Source organism: Lathamus discolor, chromosome Z (genome assembly GCF_037157495.1).
Source record: "Lathamus discolor isolate bLatDis1 chromosome Z, bLatDis1.hap1, whole genome shotgun sequence".
NCBI lineage: Eukaryota > Metazoa > Chordata > Aves > Psittaciformes > Psittacidae > Lathamus > Lathamus discolor.
In genome coordinates this window covers 28,193,418-28,214,427 of record NC_088909.1, presented here as the reverse complement: position 1 = coordinate 28,214,427, position 21,010 = coordinate 28,193,418, and the positions used below count along the sequence as shown (strand labels likewise).

Sequence of the window (21,010 nt, the reverse complement as noted above, 5' to 3'; positions counted from 1 at the left end):
TGATGTCATGTACATAATTAATGTAATCAGTTAAAAGCACACAAATAGGTATCCTAAAAGGATTACTCATATTCACAGCTTTACACATTGTCTAACAACATGATTATGTGAGCTAATTCTCATGTAATAGAGGCTGCCCAGGAAAGCTTTGCTTTCCTGAACGTGTGCCAGAAGTTGTGCTTCTGCAGTAGGTCCGGAGAGCTGGTTTCCCTTACAAATATTGTTATATGTAAAGCTGTCTATAACTCAATATATTTAATTCAGCAGATGCTTTCACAGTATAATGCAATTTATGTTACTTTATGATGTTAATAAAAATTACAATACAGAATTACTTCTAACAGCAATTTGTTGGTTGAGCTTATACATTCCCTATTACTGTAGAACTTGCACAAAGTATTTCTGTCAATTTAAAATGGAAATCGCCTCAGACTGTCTTGAGATAATAGGAAGATCAGAAAGTTGCTTAGCTGTTTTAAGCTTCTGATTATTTAATTGTAGCCTTCCAGTCCTAAGTGTCCACAGCTGAAAACCTTGTAAGGTTGGACATAGAAAGTCCTGAAAACTTTTTAAGATCATAAGCCTGAGTTGTTGTTGTTATCTTTAGTGTTTGGGTGGGAGGGTGTATGCCTTTGAGGCACTTTTATTTCACATTTAAAACCTTTTGTTCAAAGGCAAATAAATAAATTGTGATTTTTCTTGATAAAATTAAAAATTAATAAATCAGGTAAGACTTTAACCATAAATTCAACCTCATCTGAATTTCACTTACCATTATCTAGCAATATGATTTCGATGTTCTTTTGGTAGCTTTATATTCCATTTTCAAAGTAAGAAAAACCTCTGCCCATAGGTGCTGGATGGGGGAGTTTTGTCACGGGTCATACAGTGCCAAGGTGAGAGCTGAAGTGTGACTGTAAGAGACAGGGATGCTTTGGAGCTGCTGCGCTGTGGGACACAGGAAAATAAACCATGGCTGCAAAGGAATGTACATGCCATGGGCATGGCTGAGTAGCATTAGCAAAATAACATAAAGTAGAAAGCAAAAGGTTGTTACTTATTTTTCCCATATAAAGGATGTCTTGTAACCTTTTATTCTGTGGGCAACTGTACATGACAGTGTTTTATTAATAATTTATTTTGCAGTTAAACACTACAAAAGACTGCAAATCTCAACAGATGAAACGGCTGTATAATACTTCTCTCAGGCTGTTCTTTAATACGCCTGTCCTAGCTGATGTCATCTTCAAAATACAAGGTATGGTACCTCTGCTCCTGGTGGCATTGGCTCAGTTGCACCTTCAGCATTTATATTGCTTGCAAGAGAGAGGGAAATAGAAGTGTCTATTTTCTGTTGCACCAGAACTAAGGATATGTGTATCTGCTTTCCTGTCACTGTGGAGGGCAGCTTTTGCTTAGAATTAATGCTTGCCCTATGGATGCTTTGCAGCAGTATTCACTCTCAATGTGGTTTATCACTGCTGCACCTGTACAAATGACCTTTGCCTGACATGGTAGACTTCGTGCCTCTCTGATTAGCATGCGTCCCTTGGAGGCTTAGCAAAATGAAGGATGTGCCTCACGAAAGACGACTGCAATGACATACCACCAAGGTAACAAAGCTACACCAGGGATTGCATCACAGGTGACGGTGATTTTAAGTTACTTATCTCAGGTTCCTACCTGTACAAGCACTAGGAGATATCATAGAATCCTGGAATTCCAGGTTGGAAGAGACCTCAGAGATCCTCTCTTCCAGCCTTTTTTGGCAAAGCATGACCTAGACTAGATGTCCAGCTGGATCTTCACAGCATCCAATGTTGGGAAATACACAACTTCCCTGGGGAGATTATTCCAGTGGCTGGTTGTTGTCACTGTGAAAAATTCTCCTCTTGTGTCCATCTGGAATCTCCCCAGGAGTAACTTGTGCCCATTACGCCTCATCTTTTCTGTGGGGCTTCTTGTAAAAAGGGAGTCTCCATCTTCTTTGTAGCCGCCCTTTAAATAGTGGAACATGGCAATAAGGTCTACCCTGAGCCTTCTGTCCAGCATTGAACCTTGAAGACTTACGGACTCCAGTGGCCACATCTACACTCATTGCCCTCAGTGAAAAGACTGCAGAAGCTGATTATTGATTCTTGACCACCTTCCCTCTGCCTGTCTCAGGCTGGTGCTGGCTGTGGACATGCCTTTTTGTACATTCCAGAAGACAGGGACTTACATCCCCCTGCTGTGCTTTCTTAGACTTTACTCACAGCCCGTTTTCCCCCAAGATGAGCACCCCTAGAACTGCACCTAAATGTTCTGGGGTTTTGTGACCTACTAATCTAGGTGCCATCAACACCTGCTGTGTTTTACTGCCCTTCTAGATGCTCCCATACCAATCTTCATGCTTCTGTCACAGTCAACTTCTGTAGGGTACGTGATTCCTCCTGAAAGCAACCTTCAGTCTTGCAGGGGCTTGGCTAGACCTGCCTGTTGCTTAACCCTAGAAATGTGAAAAACATCTAAATTATTGGGGTTTCGTTGTTTTGTTGTCCCAGGTCTCTTGGGATGATGGTAATTACGTAATCCTCATTGTGGCCAGGATTAAAAAGATGTAGGGAGCAGAGACTGGCTTTCCCTGCTGACTTGTCTGTAAGAGGCTGTTAAATTACAAAGCTTGGTGGTGGTGTTCTGTAGGTCTGCTCACAAAGACGCCAAGTGCTCCTTGCCAAAGGCATGGGTAAAAACCATGCTGGTGTAACCATTTTCTTTTCCCATTTTGCCAGCAAAAAATGTGCAGGGTGCACCAATTTGCTGGAGTGTCATAGCTGACATGTTTCTGGAATTGTATCTCAGAGCCAAATATGGAGCATTAATCCTTCAGACATATGCACGTGAGGACAAGCAGATATTCTGCTTGTCTAGATATTCTGTTTAATATGCAGAAAAACTGAAAGTGGTCTTTGAAAATGAGAACAAAATACTGATGTTGAGTTTAATGACATCAAAAATCATCTCAGTGTCCCATTCCTGAGAAAGGCTTTGTGGGAAGTTGATTAAACCGTACCACCACTATGTATTTTGCAGAAAAAAAACCCAACCCTGCCCTGGGTTGACAAGTAGTTAAAAAAAATGTGCTTATCCACTCCTAAAATGTGAACTGATGTTCTTAATGTTTGATAAAAGTCTTCCAAGCCTTTTTCTCTAATTAATCAGCCACAATAGTTGTATTAAATAATTATGAAGAGAAACTGAAGGCTTTAGAAGGCTAAAATCTTAGGCTTTTATATATCGAAAAATATATTTGATTTGGCAAATATTTTTAATTCTTCAACTAATTCCTCAAATATTTGGGGTTGCTTTGAGCTTTCTGGCTTACAGAAGTACTTGGGAGCCATTGAAAATGGGAGCCCATATTGTCTGTGTAAAGATTCATAACGTGATTGAACCTCCTAATTAGTAGGTAAATATCCAATTGCATGCACATACACAACTGCATGCATAACTTAAATCATACCTTCATCGTGTAATGCTCATGTTACATGTGCAAATATATAATACCATTGACATGTTCTGTCTATATGGAAATATATAAATTTCATATGCCACATTTTGGAAGTAGAATCGCAGGTGAACAGAAAGAGTACACAAATTAAAAAATGACAGATGTTTTCAAGGAATTAGGTAGGTAGCAGGGTTGTGGTTGAGGAGGAAATGAAGACAGTAACTTCTATGTAAGTATTTGCGGTATGTTTTTCTTGCATGTCAGTTGATCTATTTTTTTTAATTTTGATTAAAATATTTACATCCAACTGTAAACTCTTGTTCTGTCTTTGGCTGATATCCTGTTTGGCCCTTTCTTGTGCACAGGACCATTGAGTTTATCTGGGCTCTGCAGAGGTCTGAGGGTCAGTGCTGGCAGCTCAGGCTGTCAATATTTTCATTAAGAGCCTGTAAGACCTCTGCTACCAAGGCTGTTAACCTTAGAAGTCTTCTAGATGCTGTAAATGTAAAGTAAATGATAAAATAAATTAGTCATGCACACATATTAAAAAATGGAAACATTTCTAGAAGAAATCATCAGCATTATTTTTGTAAGACAGCCTTCAGGAAATTCGCTTAGGCAAAATACTTAATCTGGTTAAAGTCATACTTAATAGATTTAAAGGAGTTTCATCTGGGATAATTTGCCTTTCTCTGCTTTGTGTGGTTGTGTGAGTTTGACTTCTGGAACATACATTCATTACCAATAGGATTACTGAGGAATGCAGATTGCTCATTTGCACATTTATGCAGTGGGCCAGAGGTTCAGTTTTTGTAAACTGGTGTTAAGTACAGTGGCATCTGGTTTTTTGCTGCTTGAAAGCCTATTTCTGACCAATAAAATTTTGCCAGATTTGGAGAACTTGGTGTTGGGAGCAGGTTGTCTTAATAAATTTAGTATTTCTCTTTCCTTTTTTTGCTGGCTATGAGAAAGATGTAAAATCTTGACTGGTATAAAGTGAGTGTGTTATTAGTTATTTGTTGGATATTGTTAATTTTAAGCACCTTAATCATGTTCACTGAAGTGAAGGCCTTCTAAGAAAACCAGAGCTTTAAAGTCATAATCTTTCTGTGTATACAAAATCATCATAGATTTTTATCTTGTGTCCTGCAGATGCAACTGTACCAGCCCACAGAGCAGTTCTGGTAGCTCGCTGTGAGGTAATGGCAGCTATGTTTAATGGTAATTATCTAGAAGCAAATAGTATTCTGGTTCCAGTGTATGGGGTTTCCAAAGACACTTTCCTCTCCTTTCTAGAGTATCTCTATACCGACTCCTGCTGTCCAGGTAAGAAAAGTTAAAAATAAACATTTTTCCACAGTGGGGCATTGATAGAGAGTAATGTAGTAGCATTTACATTATTGAAAAATGTGAATAATTTAATGTATAATGTCTCAAGGAAAAGAAATTTTCATGTTATGCAATAAAAAAAAAATCAGTCTTATTCAAGTAAAGTCAACTGCAGACAGAACAGATATCACTAATAAAACATTGTATTTGTTATAGGCTTACACAACAAGACTCAAAAATCAGTGAAATTTCATTTCTGGTCCATTACAATATCAGAAATTATCTTTCTACATCACAATAATATTGCTTTTGAATCATAATTCTTAGGTTCATCCCAAAATTTTCATTTTGTTTAGGATATATTTTGTTACATTTAATATAATTAAGGTTAAAGTGCAAGAATACCTTATTTATACATACAAATAATACCTTATTTGTATGTAAATCCTCAAAAAAATAATGTCATTTGGAGTATTCAGTAAGAAAAATTGTATCCTTGTGTCTTAACCATAGTCTTTTTTGATAAGAAGAAAATTGCATACTAAATATGGAATATTATCTAAATACAGATAATTTTCCTTTGGGATAGTGAATGGATAATGTTGTGATACGCATTTTTGCTTTTGTTTTCTTTTCAAATAATCCTACCTTACTATTAGGTTTGCTCTTATTCCCTTTTCAGTCCATCTGCCATTTCCCTGTCCTTCAGTTTAAATATGCAACCACTGTACCATATTAAAAAAAAAAAATTAACTGTAATAAATCTTTAATTTTTAATTTTTTTTTTTTTAGATATATGGTTGCTTAATTTTCTTTTGGGCCTTTTTTTGCTATATTTTCTTGTACATGTATCATGAATGTTCTTTTTTGAGAGAGATATTAGAAAGCTAATTCCTTTTATTAATCATCACTTACTTTAAATACACTAACAGCCCTTGATTAGCATCTTCAAGACACAGGGTACTGACAAGAATTTATTAGACCTATCTTATAAGAAGTACAAACTAAAGTACTCTTTTCCTGTTAATTAAATAGGAAAAAGAGAGTGGTATAACAAACTTATATCAATAATAATGAAATAAGGTGATCAACAGCAGTTTGATTCTATGTTCATTGTGAGGTGTTTGGAAGATGACTTGGTGAAAACTGGCTTTGATCATATTGTCAAAAAGGTAAAATACATGTAACTTTTTTTTCTTGTTTTTCAGCTGGTATTCTCCAAGCTATGTCTCTCTTGATCTGTGCAGAGATGTACCAAGTAATGAGACTCCAGCATATTTGTGAGCTTTACATTATCACACAGCTTCAGAGCATGCCTAGCAGGGAGCTGGCATCCACAAGTCTCAGCATTGTTAGCTTGCTCAAAAAAGCTAAGGTATGTGTTGCATGGATCACATGAGAACATATATCTTAACCCTAGTTAATGGGGGTTGTTTAATTGTTAGATTTTTAAAGATCTTAATACTTTCTGTTCCCAAGGACAAACACTAATATACAGTCTGTTGATCAGGATTATCTGTGGCACAAGGCCTTCAGTCTCTGATTGCACAATGTGTGGTCATAACACAATCTGTGCAATTTCCTTCATCAGGGACACATTGCAGTAATTCAGCTTAACTGCAGCTTCTGCCAGAAAAGATTTATTTTGGGCCAGTGAATACGTACTACTTCTCTTTTTAGTCATGCAAGTGGCAGAGAAGATCCAACCTGATAGAATATTGAGTGGAAACCATGAAAAGCATGAAAAGACAAGACTGGAGGCTGAAAAAAGAGAGAGACCATAAAGCCAGACTTGGAAAACAGAAGAGGAAAATAAAAAGATGAATCATTTACAAGTCTTAGGCAGGATGTTGTCTTAAATGAACAGGATTTTGTGGTGGAAGAGGAGACCACAAAATTGACATGCTGCACTCCTTACCTTCCTTTTTCTGAAGCTCTTCTGTGACAAAAATTTCTAAGATTCATGCCTGAAAGAGCCCCAGGAGTTAGATCACACCACTGTGTGTGGGGTGGGGGGAAGTATTATTGTTTGATCTTGAGTCTCCATCTGTTTACACATTTATGTCAATGACTTTTTCTCTGTTATCTCCTACATTCAAAACTTTATTTAGTAAACTGCTATGTTGACAGTGGAACGGCTGTTTTAGACCTGATAGCAGTAAGTATTGTTTGTTTTCTTTCTTCTTGCAGTTTCACAATTCTGATTGCCTTTCAACTTGGCTTCTCCATTTTATTGCCACTAACTACCTCATCTTCAGTCAAAAGCCTGAATTTCAAGATCTTTCAGGTAATTTACCTATTACTTTTAAAACAAGAAATGCTTTTCAGTTCTGCTTAGATTAGAAGCAAGGTACTGGACAATACTACATCTGCATGAGAAGACAATTGGGACTTCTGTAGGCCAGAATCTTTGTGAGCTGGATGGTATATCACCATGCTGTGGACCAGCATGTGACACATACAGAACAGCATGTCTAGCAACCACATCCCCTTGTATTTTTTATTTCTGCAGTGATAGTAAGGTTTCTACCCATAACTGATTCAGCTGGGACACTTTGGTCACTATGTGTCAATCCCTCTATGTATGTAATCTTGTTCAGTTAGGTGTGTTAGAACCAAGGTAATGAGTCACTTCCACTACCTGCTTTTCAAGGGCTGGGCTTTTCTTTGAAGAAAAAAAGGATTCTGACAGTACTTTCCAGCAGATATCATGAAATCAAATAACTAATGTCTATTTAAATAAATAAACAAGGTTCTTCCAGGGAAGTGATATTTATTTTCCTGAACTCTGTATTCATGTCTTTATATGTAACTCTAGAAAGTTTTGCTTATTGTCTGGGGGAATTTTCAACTCCCTAGTGAAGGTGGTCCTGATGGGTGCATCTGTTTCGATCCATGGTTTGTATTCAGACCATTGGTATGGGGCCAGTGTATTCCAGCTGAGGATTCTGTTATCAATGAGCCAAAGCTTTTTTTGGTCCAAAGTACATTGAAAGAACTCTTTCCTCATTTGCAAGGCTCGTATATGTATGTGTGATGATGGACGACTCTGTAATCATTATGAGTGAAGGAGGGAGAGCTAGACCCTCCCTGTTCTGTTTGGATCTGGAATTTGTCTCCTAGTGGCCCATCTATGTATCTTCTGAAACATCCATTTTGTATAGCCAGATCTGGATTAAACATGGATTAAGCCTGTGTTGTCTCAGCCACCCTGAGGCACTCCTGAAGCTGCAGGAGTCAGATTGTCCCAATCATTTGGTGAACGTGGGAATTGTAGATGACTTCCCCTTGCTGAGGCAGCAGAGCACAGAGACCCTTCTGATTTAGGTTCAGTGCAGTACTCAATCTAAGCACATTTGCTTACTCATTTTCCAGTTTCCCAGTGGGATATCAATTTATCAATATTGCCTTTTTTATTCTTTTTCTTTTTTTTTTTTTTTCTGCAAGAAGTAATAGCAATAGCAGTTCTGCCTCCATGTTGCAGCAATCCTGATGGATATCAGGCTGCATATGAGTGTGTCATGAAAGTTATGCAGTGATGTTTCTGATAGAGATCACTCGTAAGCACTTGTCAGCGTGTGCTCTGACAGCACCCGAGTAACTCAGGGTACAGTATCATCATAGCAAATGTTTGCTCTGTCATCACCTGGGGTTTCCTCTTTGCTTCCAACCACTGGTATATTCCACCAACTGTGTCCATATGGCTGGTACCCTCTCCTTTGCCTTCCTCCTTCCTCTGAGTCCCTTCCACGTGATTCACTGAGGGGCTGACACATTCTGCTGCATTTAACTTGCAGTGAGATGGCCTGAGAAAAGAAACTAAATATACGTGGGTGGGTAAAACCTTTCTGTTCCAGCTTGCCAGGGCATGAACACCCTCTGGCACATTCAGAGGAGAGCAATCTCCCCAACAACAGCAGTTATGGGCAGCTGGCCTTTCTTCCTGAAGGCACCATGACATTGCATCACCGCATGGCTTGGAGAGCCATGCAGCACAAAGCAGCAGCTTTCCAGTGGCTTTCAACCACTGAAATCTCCAGGAACAGCCCTGTGTTTGGCACAAGGTAGGCAGAAAGGCACTGCCTGCTGCCCCAGCCTTAGCCCTTCCCACACTGAGGACCTTTCTGCTGGGCCTTGGTCTCCATGCAGCTTGGTCTGAATCCCTGAAAGGATTCAGGAAAATCAGGGAGCAGGGGATGACAGTGCATATTTCTGCAAGGCAAAGGGATTCATCCAAGCAGTACATCTGAAGACTATTACATGGTTGTGTCAGCAACAAAAAACACATGCAACACAAGTAAAAGTGAATTGCTCCCCTTACCTTGCTTTTTGAAATGCTCTTGAGACGGACTGTTGGCATAGGGATTGAGAGCCCCTCCTTGGTAGAGTTGCAGCATAGACAAAATTCTTGCAGCTGATTACCACATCTGCTTATCTTCTAGAGATAAAGAACATTGATCTGTAGAGTAGCCTCTCTGTTCTCTTTAAGAAGTATTGTTTTTATTTCATTGAGTAACTTATTTATTGGTAACTTAATAGCAAGGGAACTCTTCTGCCTGTACTCCTGTAAGCTCTATGTAAGATAGACAGCACTCCTGTTTACTGTCCTGGTTGTGTTTATGTCCTTAATGGTTTTCAACCTATTTTATAGACTTTTTGCAGCCTGTGCACTTGTGTGGTATGTTTGGATATTACATTTAATTCCTTTATTGCTTTGTTTAGTGGAGGAGCGCAATTTTGTAGAGATGCACAGATGGCCTTCGAATCTGTACCTGAAGCAGCTTGCTGATTACAGGAACTACATCCACTCTCAGAAATGCCATTGCACGGTAATGTAAGAAGACTGGGCACATGCAAAGTGCATCGTGACTCAGAAACCTCAGACTGGGAATTACACAAAGGATAAAAATCCTTTCAAGAGCAAATAAAATACCTATCTACCCTGGAACACCATATGCCATGCTCTAGCTCACCCACTAACATTCCTTGCTTTGATAATGGACTACTACTTTTCCGTTAAAGCGTGGAAAAATGTATGATGAAGATTTATTTCAAGCACAAGAATTTCATAACCATGGGGATTAAATGTAGTACAGATCATGTCATGACTGTCATGCTGTCATGTGCTCCTCCTTCTAACGTCACATTGATTGTTTTATTGGTTTTCATGGGTATTTTTTGGCTGCTAAAAAGGCGCTGGTTGAGAACAGATCTTTTGTAAGTCAGTATACAATAGTACCACAGTAGTATTGCAGAAAAGCTGAGAAGCCAACTCCTAAGTTCTTTAAGTATTTTAGAATCCAAAAATTTATGGCAGCTTCTGTTAGTTTTCAAAGTAAAGGGTAGACATACTAATCAATTTAATTATGATTCATTTTCTACTTCAAGGTAACTCTCTAATTCCTTTTACAGAACTCTTACTGTTGTATGAGTAGATATTTTAATTCCAGAAGAATGCATATGTATCAATGTGTTCTCTATTACTTGCAAACATCTGTATACTGAAATAGTGTTTCCTTTCAGTGAATAGGAGAAGAAGGTCTGTTTTAATAAGCTGTAGAACACCTCTGTTAGTGTGTACATGTTGTGGTTTTCCCCATGAGGAAAGAATTCAGGGAGAGCCAAGTCCACTCGGAGAATATCAACATGGTACTGGTAGGGACTGGACCAAAAGGGAAGGGAGTTGACAGCCTTGCATGGCTTTGGTGGGAAAAAACTCACTGGCCCTGGTGACTTTTTTTGGGAATAGTGGGTCTCATAATCCCAGGTACCCGCTGGGGGCTGACAGCACTGATGTCAGATTTGCTGGTTGTGAAGGAGGCGACCCTTATGGGTTTGCCAGTCTGAGGAGGAACATTGGCTTTTGATGTGACTTTGAGCTCTGCCCTTCCCAATGGGGGCTCAGTTTGAACTGGATTGTCATCCTGTGTTCATAAACTGTGCTGTGTGAGATAAACCTGATTATCTTTTGTGGCCGTGTGGGTTCCTTCTTGAGTATGACAGAGAAATCCTCAATGTTATCATGACCCTTGCAGACACTGTTGAGAGTTTTCTTGAATTAAATCGTTAATTTGTTATACAACTAACTTATAAGAATGCAGTAATATTAAAGACAAAATGAACCCAGCCTTTGCACAGGGGTACCTGTCTGAGTATAGGTACTTTTCTGTAAATGAAATCTTATCAAGGAGCTAAATGCTTCCTTATAATTTTGGTACTTATGATTCTGCTTTGCCTTTAATTTTGCTATGTAGTCTTAACCAAGAAAGACAAAACATACTGGAAAATTACTGAGTGTTTCCACAATGCCCACAGCAGATCACCTCAAGTTATCTGAAAATTACAGCTGGGAGATGAAGATGGAACAGAAAATTGCTGGAGCTGATTTTTTTTTTCTCTCGTGTGAATTGTTTTCATATTTCAGAACCATTTTCTCGATGAATTGCTCTTTTCAGATTTCATGCTAGAGTCGTAGGGGTTTTTTAGTTTTTTATTTTTCCTGGTGATGCTTTGCAGAGCTTGAGAGGGTATTTCCTTTCCTATTTGTTTTTCATCTGGAGACCCTAAGTTCTTTAAAAGATGAGATATACTTACCTACATCTTGCATATAGTGAGTGTGAAATATAGAGCATTACACTGTTTTTTCAAGATCACTAAAGAAAGCTGAAAACATTAAAGAAAAAAAATGAATAGGCAAGTTATATGTATGGAACTCAGATGTGAAAAGGTAATTTCCTATCATTATAGTAGAAATCAGAAATTTTAACTATACATTAACTGAATATGTGCAAATAAAGCAGGATTTTGAGGCATAAAGTCATAAACAAAAGTGAGCATACAGCTGAACTGCAGCTTGCCTGGACACCTGACAGCGCCCTCGGTGGCAGCACATGCTGCTATCAGCAGCCAGCTGCATTGTCAATAGTATGAATTATCTGTCTGGCACTGACTTCTTGTACTGATACAAAATCTGCGTGAACATTTGTCTGCATTGCATGTAGTCCTAAATTTTTGACTCTTTGAAGCTTTTCCAGGTTTTTTGCCACAAGTTACTCTGTTGCCAATAATTTAAGTATAGATAACAAATAACGAAGTCATACTTTTAACTTCATATATAGTTTTATAGGCATTTAAAAGTAGAAATGGAAATACAAATTAATGGAAACACAAACACTTTATAGTCAACCAAGAGAAGTATTTTGCTATTATGTATTTTAGTCAGTAATAACTATAGGTTTTATACAGACAAGCCAGGCAGTGTAAAAATATTTATTTACAGATTAATGCATGTTTCTATATGGAAGAGTAATAATAAGAGCATCTCTTACTATTCAGACAATAAAACAGCTTGCCGTTTTACTGAGTATCCCCACAATGCTGCCTGTATCAGGTGCAGATGTGCTGTTCTGGCAGGCACAGACCATCTGAAAAATTTAAATTATTAGAAGTCTTCGTATTATAAACTCTTGTTTTTATTCTGTAAGATGATTTTCCCTAGAAATGTGTTTATCTTAAATCTGTTTTTAAAATAGGTACTTCAGCATTCAGAAATGTGACTGAAAGTAGATCCTGATGCGTTGATGCTTGGTGAGTTGCTGTCAGTAAGGTTATTTTTTTAGCAGAGGCCTTAGAATCATAGAATAGTTAGGGTTGGAAAGGACCTTAAGATCATCTAATTCCAACCTCCCTGCTGTGGACAGGGACACCTCACACTAAACCATGGACTGTATCTGTCACAGATAGTCAGGAATTAGGCCAGTACTGAGTTTGGTATTTATGAATGACTTTGCATGGTATAAAGCAAAAAATGCTATGGTATAGAAAACCAACACCTTTATACTCTGGTGTAAAGTAAAAACCAGGAACCAGCTGGGAAAAAAAAAGTTATTTAGTCATGTGTTTTTTAAGAAATAAAATGTCTGAGGGAAAAGGCTTCCATTGATGCCAGCATCTCCCACACTCTGAGGCCATTGCTGAATTCTGGTATCCCTAGGCAGGTCTTGGAGTGTTTAGGATTATAGTTTCAGACTTCGGTTTAAGTGGAGTTTCAATGCCCAAGTCCTTCATTAGAGCTAACTCTCAAAATCCACTTTTAGAAGACAGTTTTTTGAATAGCAGATTGCACTGTACAATTTTCACTGCGCCTATAGATGTGTGTGCTTGTCCCATGCTAGCACTAAGCTGTAGAGGGACTAATGTAGAAAGCTTTTGCACAGATAAGATTTACCACATGACGGCTAAACAAAACTCTGCGATCATCCTTTAGGTCTTGGTGTATTTGATCTGAAAGATCTGTTAGGAGGAAGAAAAGCTATTTTATTAGGCATGCATTGAAACCCCTGAATGTTGTATTTTTAATACACCCTGGCTACATGTACATGTTTTCAGATTGAGTATGTAAAATTTTGTTACAAAATAAAAACTTTTCTCTAGTCAATCTCATGTGATTATTTACCTGTGCACATTAGAACATTTGAGAATTACACTGGAAATACATTTGTAGCTTATTAGAATCACAGAATATTTTTGGTTGGAAGGGGCCTTTAAAGGGCATCCCATCCAACCTGCTAGCCATGGGCAGGAGCACCTTCAACCAGACCAGGTGGCTCAAGCCCCATCCAACCCAGCCTTGACTTTCCCAGATGCAGGGCCAATATCACTTCTCTGGGCAACCTGTGCCAATGTTTCACCACCTTCAGTGTAAACAATTTCTTCTTTCTACCTAGCCTGAATCTCCCCTCTGCTGGTTTACAACCAATTCCCCTTGCCTAATTGCTACAGGCCCTACTGAAAATTCTGTCTCCAGCTTTCTTATAAGCACTTTTGAAGTATTCAATAGCGCAACAAGGTCTCAAGGAACCTTCTCTTCCCCAGGCTGAACCAGCCCAGCTCTCTCAGCCTGTCTCCAGAGCAGAGGTGCTCCAGCCCTCACAGCATCTCCATGGCCTCCTCTGGACTCACTCCAACAGCTCCACATCCCTCTTGTGTTGTTGCCCCAGGGCTGGACACAGGACTGCAGGGGGGGGTCTCCCCAGAGCAGAGTAGAGGGGAAGAATCCCCTCTCTAACCTGCTGCTCATGCTCTGGGGATGCAGCCCAGCACACAGGTGGAATATGGGCTCAAGTGCACACTGAAGCCGGCTCTTGGGGCATGTCTCATCACCCAGCACCCACAAGTAGTCCTCTTCAGGGCAGCTCTCAAACTTTCCCCAGGCTGTTTTGGTATGGGAGATTGTCTTGGCCCAGGTGTAGGACCCTGTACTTGGCCTTGTTGAACTTCGTGAGGTTGGCATTGGTCCCTAAAGATCATATCCCTTCTCTCACATATGTTGACAGCAACACTCAGCTTGGTGTTCTCTGCAAACATGCTGAGAGGGTTCTTGAACCCATGGTGCATATGAAGATGTTAGAGTGCTCATGCCAATACAGGCCCCTGAAAGACACCACTCGCTGCTCAGCCACCTGCCTATCAGAAACAACGTCAGGAGAAAACTTGAGAATGCAACTGTGTCCATGCTGCCTGTCTGTAAACTGGCAGTAATAATGAGATGAGATTGCTATGAATTAACAAACAGTGTTCTGTTTTGATTTGACTTCCCAGTGGGATCTGGGGGCAGGAGAGGACACTGAAATACTCTGGCTGAGCAGTTTCCTTTGCCTCTTTCTCATGCAAAAAACACTGAGACCCAAAGTTCCCCACCAGGGCTCTTGCCTGGTGCATTGGTGAGAAGCACGGCTCAAGGCCATGCAATACCTTCCTGGTCCAGTTCTCTGCTGCAGCCGTGTCCTACAGGATCCAACTGTCCATGGCTTGCACCAGCTTAAAACTACATTCATCACTACCAAGAGGAGTTAAACCATCCATCCCAATCAGGTAACTACAAACAGGTAAAAGGAGTGACACAGAGTCAAGGTGGTCAACAAATGCTATGAGATGCTCATAGCATCCCCAAGGTCCCCCTGCGCTTTCCCCCTGGTCACCAATGCCAGTGTGGCCTGACAGTATCCCTGACCACACAAGGGGGTGGTGAATGCCTTGCCTAATCCTGGCAGGAACACAGCATTTACAGGTTATTTCCCATACCTAGACAATCATCACATGTATTTCTGGGAAAGCAAATTTTGAAACTGTGGTGGTGATTACAGGAAGAGGGAAGAGACAAAGGTGGAGTCAAGAAGACATTACATGGCTTCAAGCCATGACCTGTATGTCGGCAAGAGTCTTGTCAGGAACTTTGGGTCTCAGTACATGAGAAGGAGGCAAAGGAAACTGCTCAGCCAGAGTATTTCAGTGCCCTCTCCTGCCCCCAGATCCCACTGGGAAGTGAAATCAAACCCAAATACTGTTTGTTAATCATAGCGATTTGTTACCTCAGCCCTCAGCACCTCTGCTGCCCCCATGGCCTTGGCATGAACCCCTTGCTGAGCCCGGGACAAGGCACCCTCCCTCTCTGCTCTCCTCCCCAAAACGGCTGGACGGGGAAAGCGGAGGCGGAGGGTAGGGATGCGCGGTCCCCGGGCTGCAGAGCTGCGCGCCACCTCCAGCGGGCGGCAGCATCGCCCCCGCTCAACCCGCCGCGCGTCCCCGCGCAAGCCCCCCGCATCCCTGTGAGCGTCCCCCGCGCATCCTGATGACCGTCCCCCGTGCGCTCCAGCACCGCGCACCCCGCACCCCCGCGCATCCCGCCGCACGTTCCCGGCATGACCGCCGAGCGTGCCCGCGCGCAAAGCCCCCGCAGGCAGACGGTTTCAGTGGCCGGCACAAGGCGCGGCTCCAGCTGCAGTTTTCTAGTTCTGGGAAGAGCATCTGGCCTCAGGAGCCTGCTGTTTTCCCATAAGTAAGAGGAAGAAAACTCACACTGAAAGCTGGCAGCGAGGAGAAGTTACGCTGCCCAGGACTGTCACAGCTGTGGCCGGGGCCGAGCAGAAGCTGCGGCTGTGCTGGTGCACAGGGAGCTGCCTAAAGCCATCTGCCTCCGCTTTACATTCCGAGGACTGCAAAGGAGTGTGTTGAGGTTAAAATGTGTATTTGTGCACAAAGGAGCAAGTTCCCTTCTACAATGCTGATGCTGCAGCAAACTGAGTTTGGGAAGCCCTGTTTGGGGAAGGGGCAGCCTGCCTGTCACATGCAACGTTGATCGGCTGACAAACAGAGAGCTTGGGCCCTGCTGCTGGTTTTCCCCTTTCAGACTCATGAAAATGGGAAGCTGATGTCCTCCATTGTCCTTCTGTATCAGGCCTTCTTATTTTAAACAGCTAAAATGTGAGCGGGTTGCTTATTAGGTGAGTGGCCCAAGCTACTTGTGGGAATTTCTCACCTGTGTTGGACCAGTTCCATGCTCCCCAGTGTGAGACCGGAGAAGAGGATGCTTGGGGTGGGGGCCTTGCCCGAGTGCGTGAATACCTGAGAGGGGAATGAGGATGATGGAGCCAGGATCTTCCCAGCAGAGCCCAGTGCCAGGACCAGAGGCAGCAGGGAGAAACCAAAACGCAGAAGGCTCTGTCTAAGCATCAGGAAAATATTCTGTTTGGTTTTGGTTGTATCCCTGGAGGCACTCCAGCCCTGAGGGGACATGGCACGGAGCAACCCGGTCAGGGTGACCCTGCCTCGAACAGCTGCTAGGGCTGGGTGATGTCCAGAGTACTCTGTTGTCCTGTGCAAATTAAACATATGGAAAATGCTGGAAAGTGCCAGGCAATTAACCAACCGAGTTCAAGAGAAAGCAGAGCAGGGAAAGCATCTTAGCAGAAGATGAGCTAAACATTAGACCAAGTCTGCCCAGCAACAGTGTCAGACGTTGCACATGGTGACTGCCACCCCTGGAATAGGGCAGCTGTGTGTTGGTGAGGGGAGACAGGCTCTGCCTGAGCAGTGATGCTGTGGTACTGGCGATGGCCGTCAAGAATCTCAGTCCCACTGAGCTTCTCACTTGTGGGTGCAACCTCACCGCCACAGCTCGACATCCAATATGTGGGCACAGTTTAGCTCTACGAGGATTGCTGCCCAACTGTGTCTTGTAGAGCTTCAACTCTAGGAAGGACTGTAGCCTTAAGGCTTTCTCTTCTGTTCAGTTTACACAACTGTACGTAACTCAGTCATGCAACGTGTGTGTTAAATCCCTTTGATTCCATTTACCTTCTCCCTAAGCACATTTGCAACACAGGCCTGCAAAAGGAACAGTCTGGGTTTATTTTCTTTTTCAGTTCTGGAATTCACTCTTCAAATTCTTTTGGTTCTTATTTCCTGGCTGGGAAAAAAAAAAAAAAAAAAAAAAAAAGCAAGCATTGCTGCTTTAACAGCTGCGTTTTGTTGAACCGATGACACACTCCTGGGGAGGAGCTTCCAGGAGGAAAGAGCTGTGCAGTTCGTAAGTGTCTCTGCCTGGGATTGCTGCAGTCTCCTCTGCCTGTGAACGCGCTGGTGAAGGGCAGCATTCCCGCTCGTCTTGAAGCAGCAGCATGGCTGATAGGCTTGTGGAGAGCAAGATCAGATGTGACAAAGTAACCCTCTTTACAGAGAGAGGCTGCCGTTACTGCAGGAATGCCGAGGAGATGCTCAAGCAGTACAACTTTGTGCCTGGAGCTCTGGAAGTTGTTGATATCACCCAGCGCAAGGATGTCCAGGACTACCTGCAGCGAAGAACAGGGCACAGAACCGTAAGTTCTCGCAGCGGTTCCTCAGCGCTTGCTGACCCTCTGTCCCGGCGCGCCCACAGCCCGGCCAGCTGCTGCAGAGGTGGAGGCGAGGGCTCTTTCCCCGCGGCTTTCCCTGCCGGATCGCAGGGAGAAACTGCAGCCCGCGGCACTGGAAAGGAAGTTCCTTGCTTTGCCCGCCCTGTGCGCCCCGTCGCTGTAGCTGCCGCAGGGCGAGTGCTCGGTGCCGAGGTGGGCGCCCGCTCCCCGCCGCAGCAGCCGCAGGTGCGGAGCTTTACCTGCCCGAGCCCCCACATGCAGGGCAGGAGCCACCCCGCAGTGGTCCCCGCGTCTCTGCGTAATGAACACAACTTTGCTTTGCCTCCCCACTCCACTCCAGTGAGAACAACACCAGCGATGCCCCGGGGGGAAGCAGAAGGGACATGCTGGCGATCTGCCTCGCCACTGGGGCTTCAGGGGACTTTTCCTGCACTGGAGGCACATGCCTCCAGACATGTGGCTTGACTCAGCCCAGGGAAAACCCAGACCTGGAAGGCTGCTTTCAGTGCAGCAGGAGTGCTGCAGGCTCTGACGGAGGTGTTCCAGTGTCTGTCCTGCCCGAAGGACAGCAAAGCGCCAGCGTACCTCCTGTAGAGTGCTTGCTCTTGGAGTCAAGCCTCTGTCCTGCTTGTGCCTGGTCCTGCTGGCTCGGTTTTAGCCTCTCAGGGATTCCAGAGGGGACCATAGCTCTTGCAGAACGCCCTGGCCCTGTCCTGAGCCTGGGTACGGGGCAGCAGCATGTGGGCAGGTCTGGATTTGCCCCTGCCAGGGCGGGACTATGGGCAGCCATCGACCCCCTCCAATGCAAGGAAAGGCTTTCCGAGCTGCCGTTTTCCAGGGACCCTTTTTCCACTTGCTGTTTCATGCCTGTTCTGGCCCATGTCTTTTGTCTGCGCTCCCTGAGCTATTACTGTCTCAATAATTCTACTCCTGCCGGTGTTTCCATCTCTTTTTACCTTCCCTGGCTTGCAGCGGTGGCTGTGGTGGTGTCAGCAGTGGTTCACTTCCCTTCGCGGCAAAACTTTGCCTTCAGAAGCCTCAGATCTAAGGATCCAAAATGGCTCCTGGCCTTCAGGAGAGGCCGGAGTTTAAGTTGGTTTTTACATTTGTTTCTGCACTGATTGCTGTCATCTTGCTGCCAGGCAACCATCATGAGGTGGGCAGGAGAAGGGACAAGCACAGGCAGGAGAACAGCACAGGCTGTTTCAGGGCTGTGAGGTAGGAGGGGAGCAAAAGGCCAGAGAAAGGGTATGTGGAGAAGGCGCTGAGCGAGAAAGGTGAGTTTGCAGGGCTGAGGGACTTTGATAGCGACGGTGGCCGTTAGGGAGACAGCACATGCCACCCAGCACCTTCACGTGCTGGCAAGCGCTCGGGAGCAGGCTCGGAGAACCTGCTGTGGGCACACGCATGGTCCGTACGCAGGTCTCAGCACTCAGAGCCGCTCGCTGGTGTGCTGCTCTGGGATCGTGTGCTTGGAGCATCTCCAGCACTACCCCGGAGTGTGTTTTTACCCTTCTGCAGCCTCTCTGAAATGCGGAGGCTTCCCCTGCCCCTTTTTGTCTCGCAGCGGTTTTCAGAGAGACGGGAACTGGTCATGGGAACAGGAGGATTTTGGAAATGATGGTCTCCCGGGTGCACAGTCTGCTTCCAAGACAAATCCTTTCCCCACACTGTGCCTTCAGCAGCCAGCTCTTCTGATTAACCTGTGGCATTGCTCTGTGCTCAGCTGCCTGTTGTCTTCGTTGGGAGATGCTGCATCGGAGGATTGTCCGACCTGCAGAGCGTGGACTGCAAGCTCCCCAGAATACTGCAGCAGATCGGTGCCCTGCGGTAGTGTAAGGGTAAGTCTGAGGACTCTGGTGTGTGCTATAAAACAAGGAGATGGAGCTGGGCCAGCAGCTTGAGTCAAACAGATGAGAGATCCCGTGGGTAAAATCTAGACTTGCTATCCTCACAGAAAAGAACTTAGGATTCTGACCAGAGGAGTTTAACAACGCTGGCTGGGCTTACAGTAGGCGTCATGTGCGTCGTATGTGTGCATATGCACGAAATCTCTGTGCATTTGTGCACACACACACATATGTCTGTAAACAGGCGAAATACGTAGCTATGTACACACATGGAAAAACACTGTTTAGTGACATTTTCTTGATCTGATAGTGCCAAGCAGCTGTCTACCCTTTTTGTCTGCTGTTTCTGCTTTCAGGAGAGAGATGACCAGGAGCTGCATCCACCTCATTCTGACATTCAGGGGCTTCCTGAAGGAAATTCTTCAAAACTTCCTTCTGCAGGATCAAATGCATACTCCCGGCCAATGCAGCTTCTTTCTCTGTCAGTGATCAGCCTTTTGAGATGTGAACATATCTCCATCCTTTCTGCAGCTCCACAACATGATCTGCTTCAGCCCAATAAAATACACTTGCTCTAAGCGTCTGCGTTCACTGTTGTTCTTTTTCGCACAGACCTGTCCACGCGCTCATCTGCAATGCCTCTCTGCTCTCTGCAATCCCTTTCCCACCTGTCTCTCCCTACTGACCTCCTCAAACTTCTCCATGTTTGTTTCCCACATCATGCACAAACGTCATGACAATGGTCTGAGTAGGAGGGATGCGCAGACTACTGTACTGTTGGTGCAGGGCGGTGCAGTGCTGAGGATGGCTGAGGCAGCCTGTACACGCATCCCCTGCTCCGAGGACCCATCTCCTCCTGGCCGACGTCTCATGGAAGGGTCAGGACAAGGCCTCAGAAGAGTACTCTTTTGGCAACGGTTTTGTTACAGCACAGCTGCCGGCAGGACGTGATGGGGGTTCTCATTTACACCGCAGTGCTGTCAAGAGCAGAGCAGCTCGGGACTGAACACGCTAGCGCCTCCTGCTGAGGAGGCTGCTGACTGCAGAACGACCGCTGAGATAATGTTAAGAAATACTCAGATACTGGTTTTGCAATCGACCATTCACCAAATGTAGCTGTCAGAACAAGATAACAAGATGGTGGTTAAGGCAGGAAACTCTGGTAGGAACCGGGTTAGTGGTTCATCAATGTACAGAAACCTACAGCAAAAGGAGATTAACAAATAATGGGAGTGGGCTCTCAGAGTAATGTGAGATGTAAAGAGTATATTTTGTAGCTAAGGCTTGGCCAGGCATTAGGAGAAAGGTATAGAAAGTGGTCCAGTGGAGTGAAAATCCCTTAGAGGAATTTCTAAGGGAAACCCGAAAAGTTTTTGTAAAGCGAGAGAAGGAGAAACAAAACCAAAAAGCAGAAATCAGGACGTCCGTGGTGAATCAAAGAGTGGAAAAGAGAATATAGAACCCGTGGCTCCAGGAGGCTGAGGGGCCTGGGCAAGGGGAAGGGTCCAGGGCCTGAGTGGTGCATGAGGGGGAGGCAGCAGTAGTAGGGGGCTGGGGAAATCTTGGCCACCATCTCCAATCCCAGCCACAAGGTGCAGAACGAGCAGACACTTTAAACACGAGTGCCGTAAACTTAGAAAGGAGGAGAA

At 43.8% G+C, this 21,010-nt stretch overlaps 2 protein-coding genes across 2 annotated transcripts in view; both read left to right on the top strand.

Moving 5' to 3' along the window:
• The window catches only part of RHOBTB3 (Rho related BTB domain containing 3), a 31,326-nt gene extending 18,070 nt beyond the window's left edge, over window positions 1-13,256 (top strand). The window contains exons 8-12 of the mRNA XM_065663156.1: window positions 1,147-1,258; window positions 4,643-4,816; window positions 6,028-6,194; window positions 7,010-7,106; window positions 9,542-13,256. Of these exons, the coding sequence (XP_065519228.1) occupies window positions 1,147-1,258; window positions 4,643-4,816; window positions 6,028-6,194; window positions 7,010-7,106; window positions 9,542-9,657 (666 nt within the window). The 3' untranslated portion in view covers window positions 9,658-13,256. The remainder of the gene's footprint in view (window positions 1-1,146; window positions 1,259-4,642; window positions 4,817-6,027; window positions 6,195-7,009; window positions 7,107-9,541) is intronic.
• Window positions 13,257-17,192: 3,936 nt separating this feature from the next.
• On the top strand, window positions 17,193-19,939 carry LOC136005645 (glutaredoxin-1-like). Its single transcript, XM_065663294.1, has 3 exons — window positions 17,193-17,475; window positions 19,238-19,352; window positions 19,718-19,939. The coding sequence occupies exons 1-2, from the start codon at window positions 17,278-17,280 to the stop codon at window positions 19,343-19,345; spliced, it is 306 nt and encodes a 101-aa protein (XP_065519366.1). The 5' UTR covers window positions 17,193-17,277; the 3' UTR covers window positions 19,346-19,352; window positions 19,718-19,939.
• The last annotated feature ends 1,071 nt before the right edge of the window (window positions 19,940-21,010 follow it).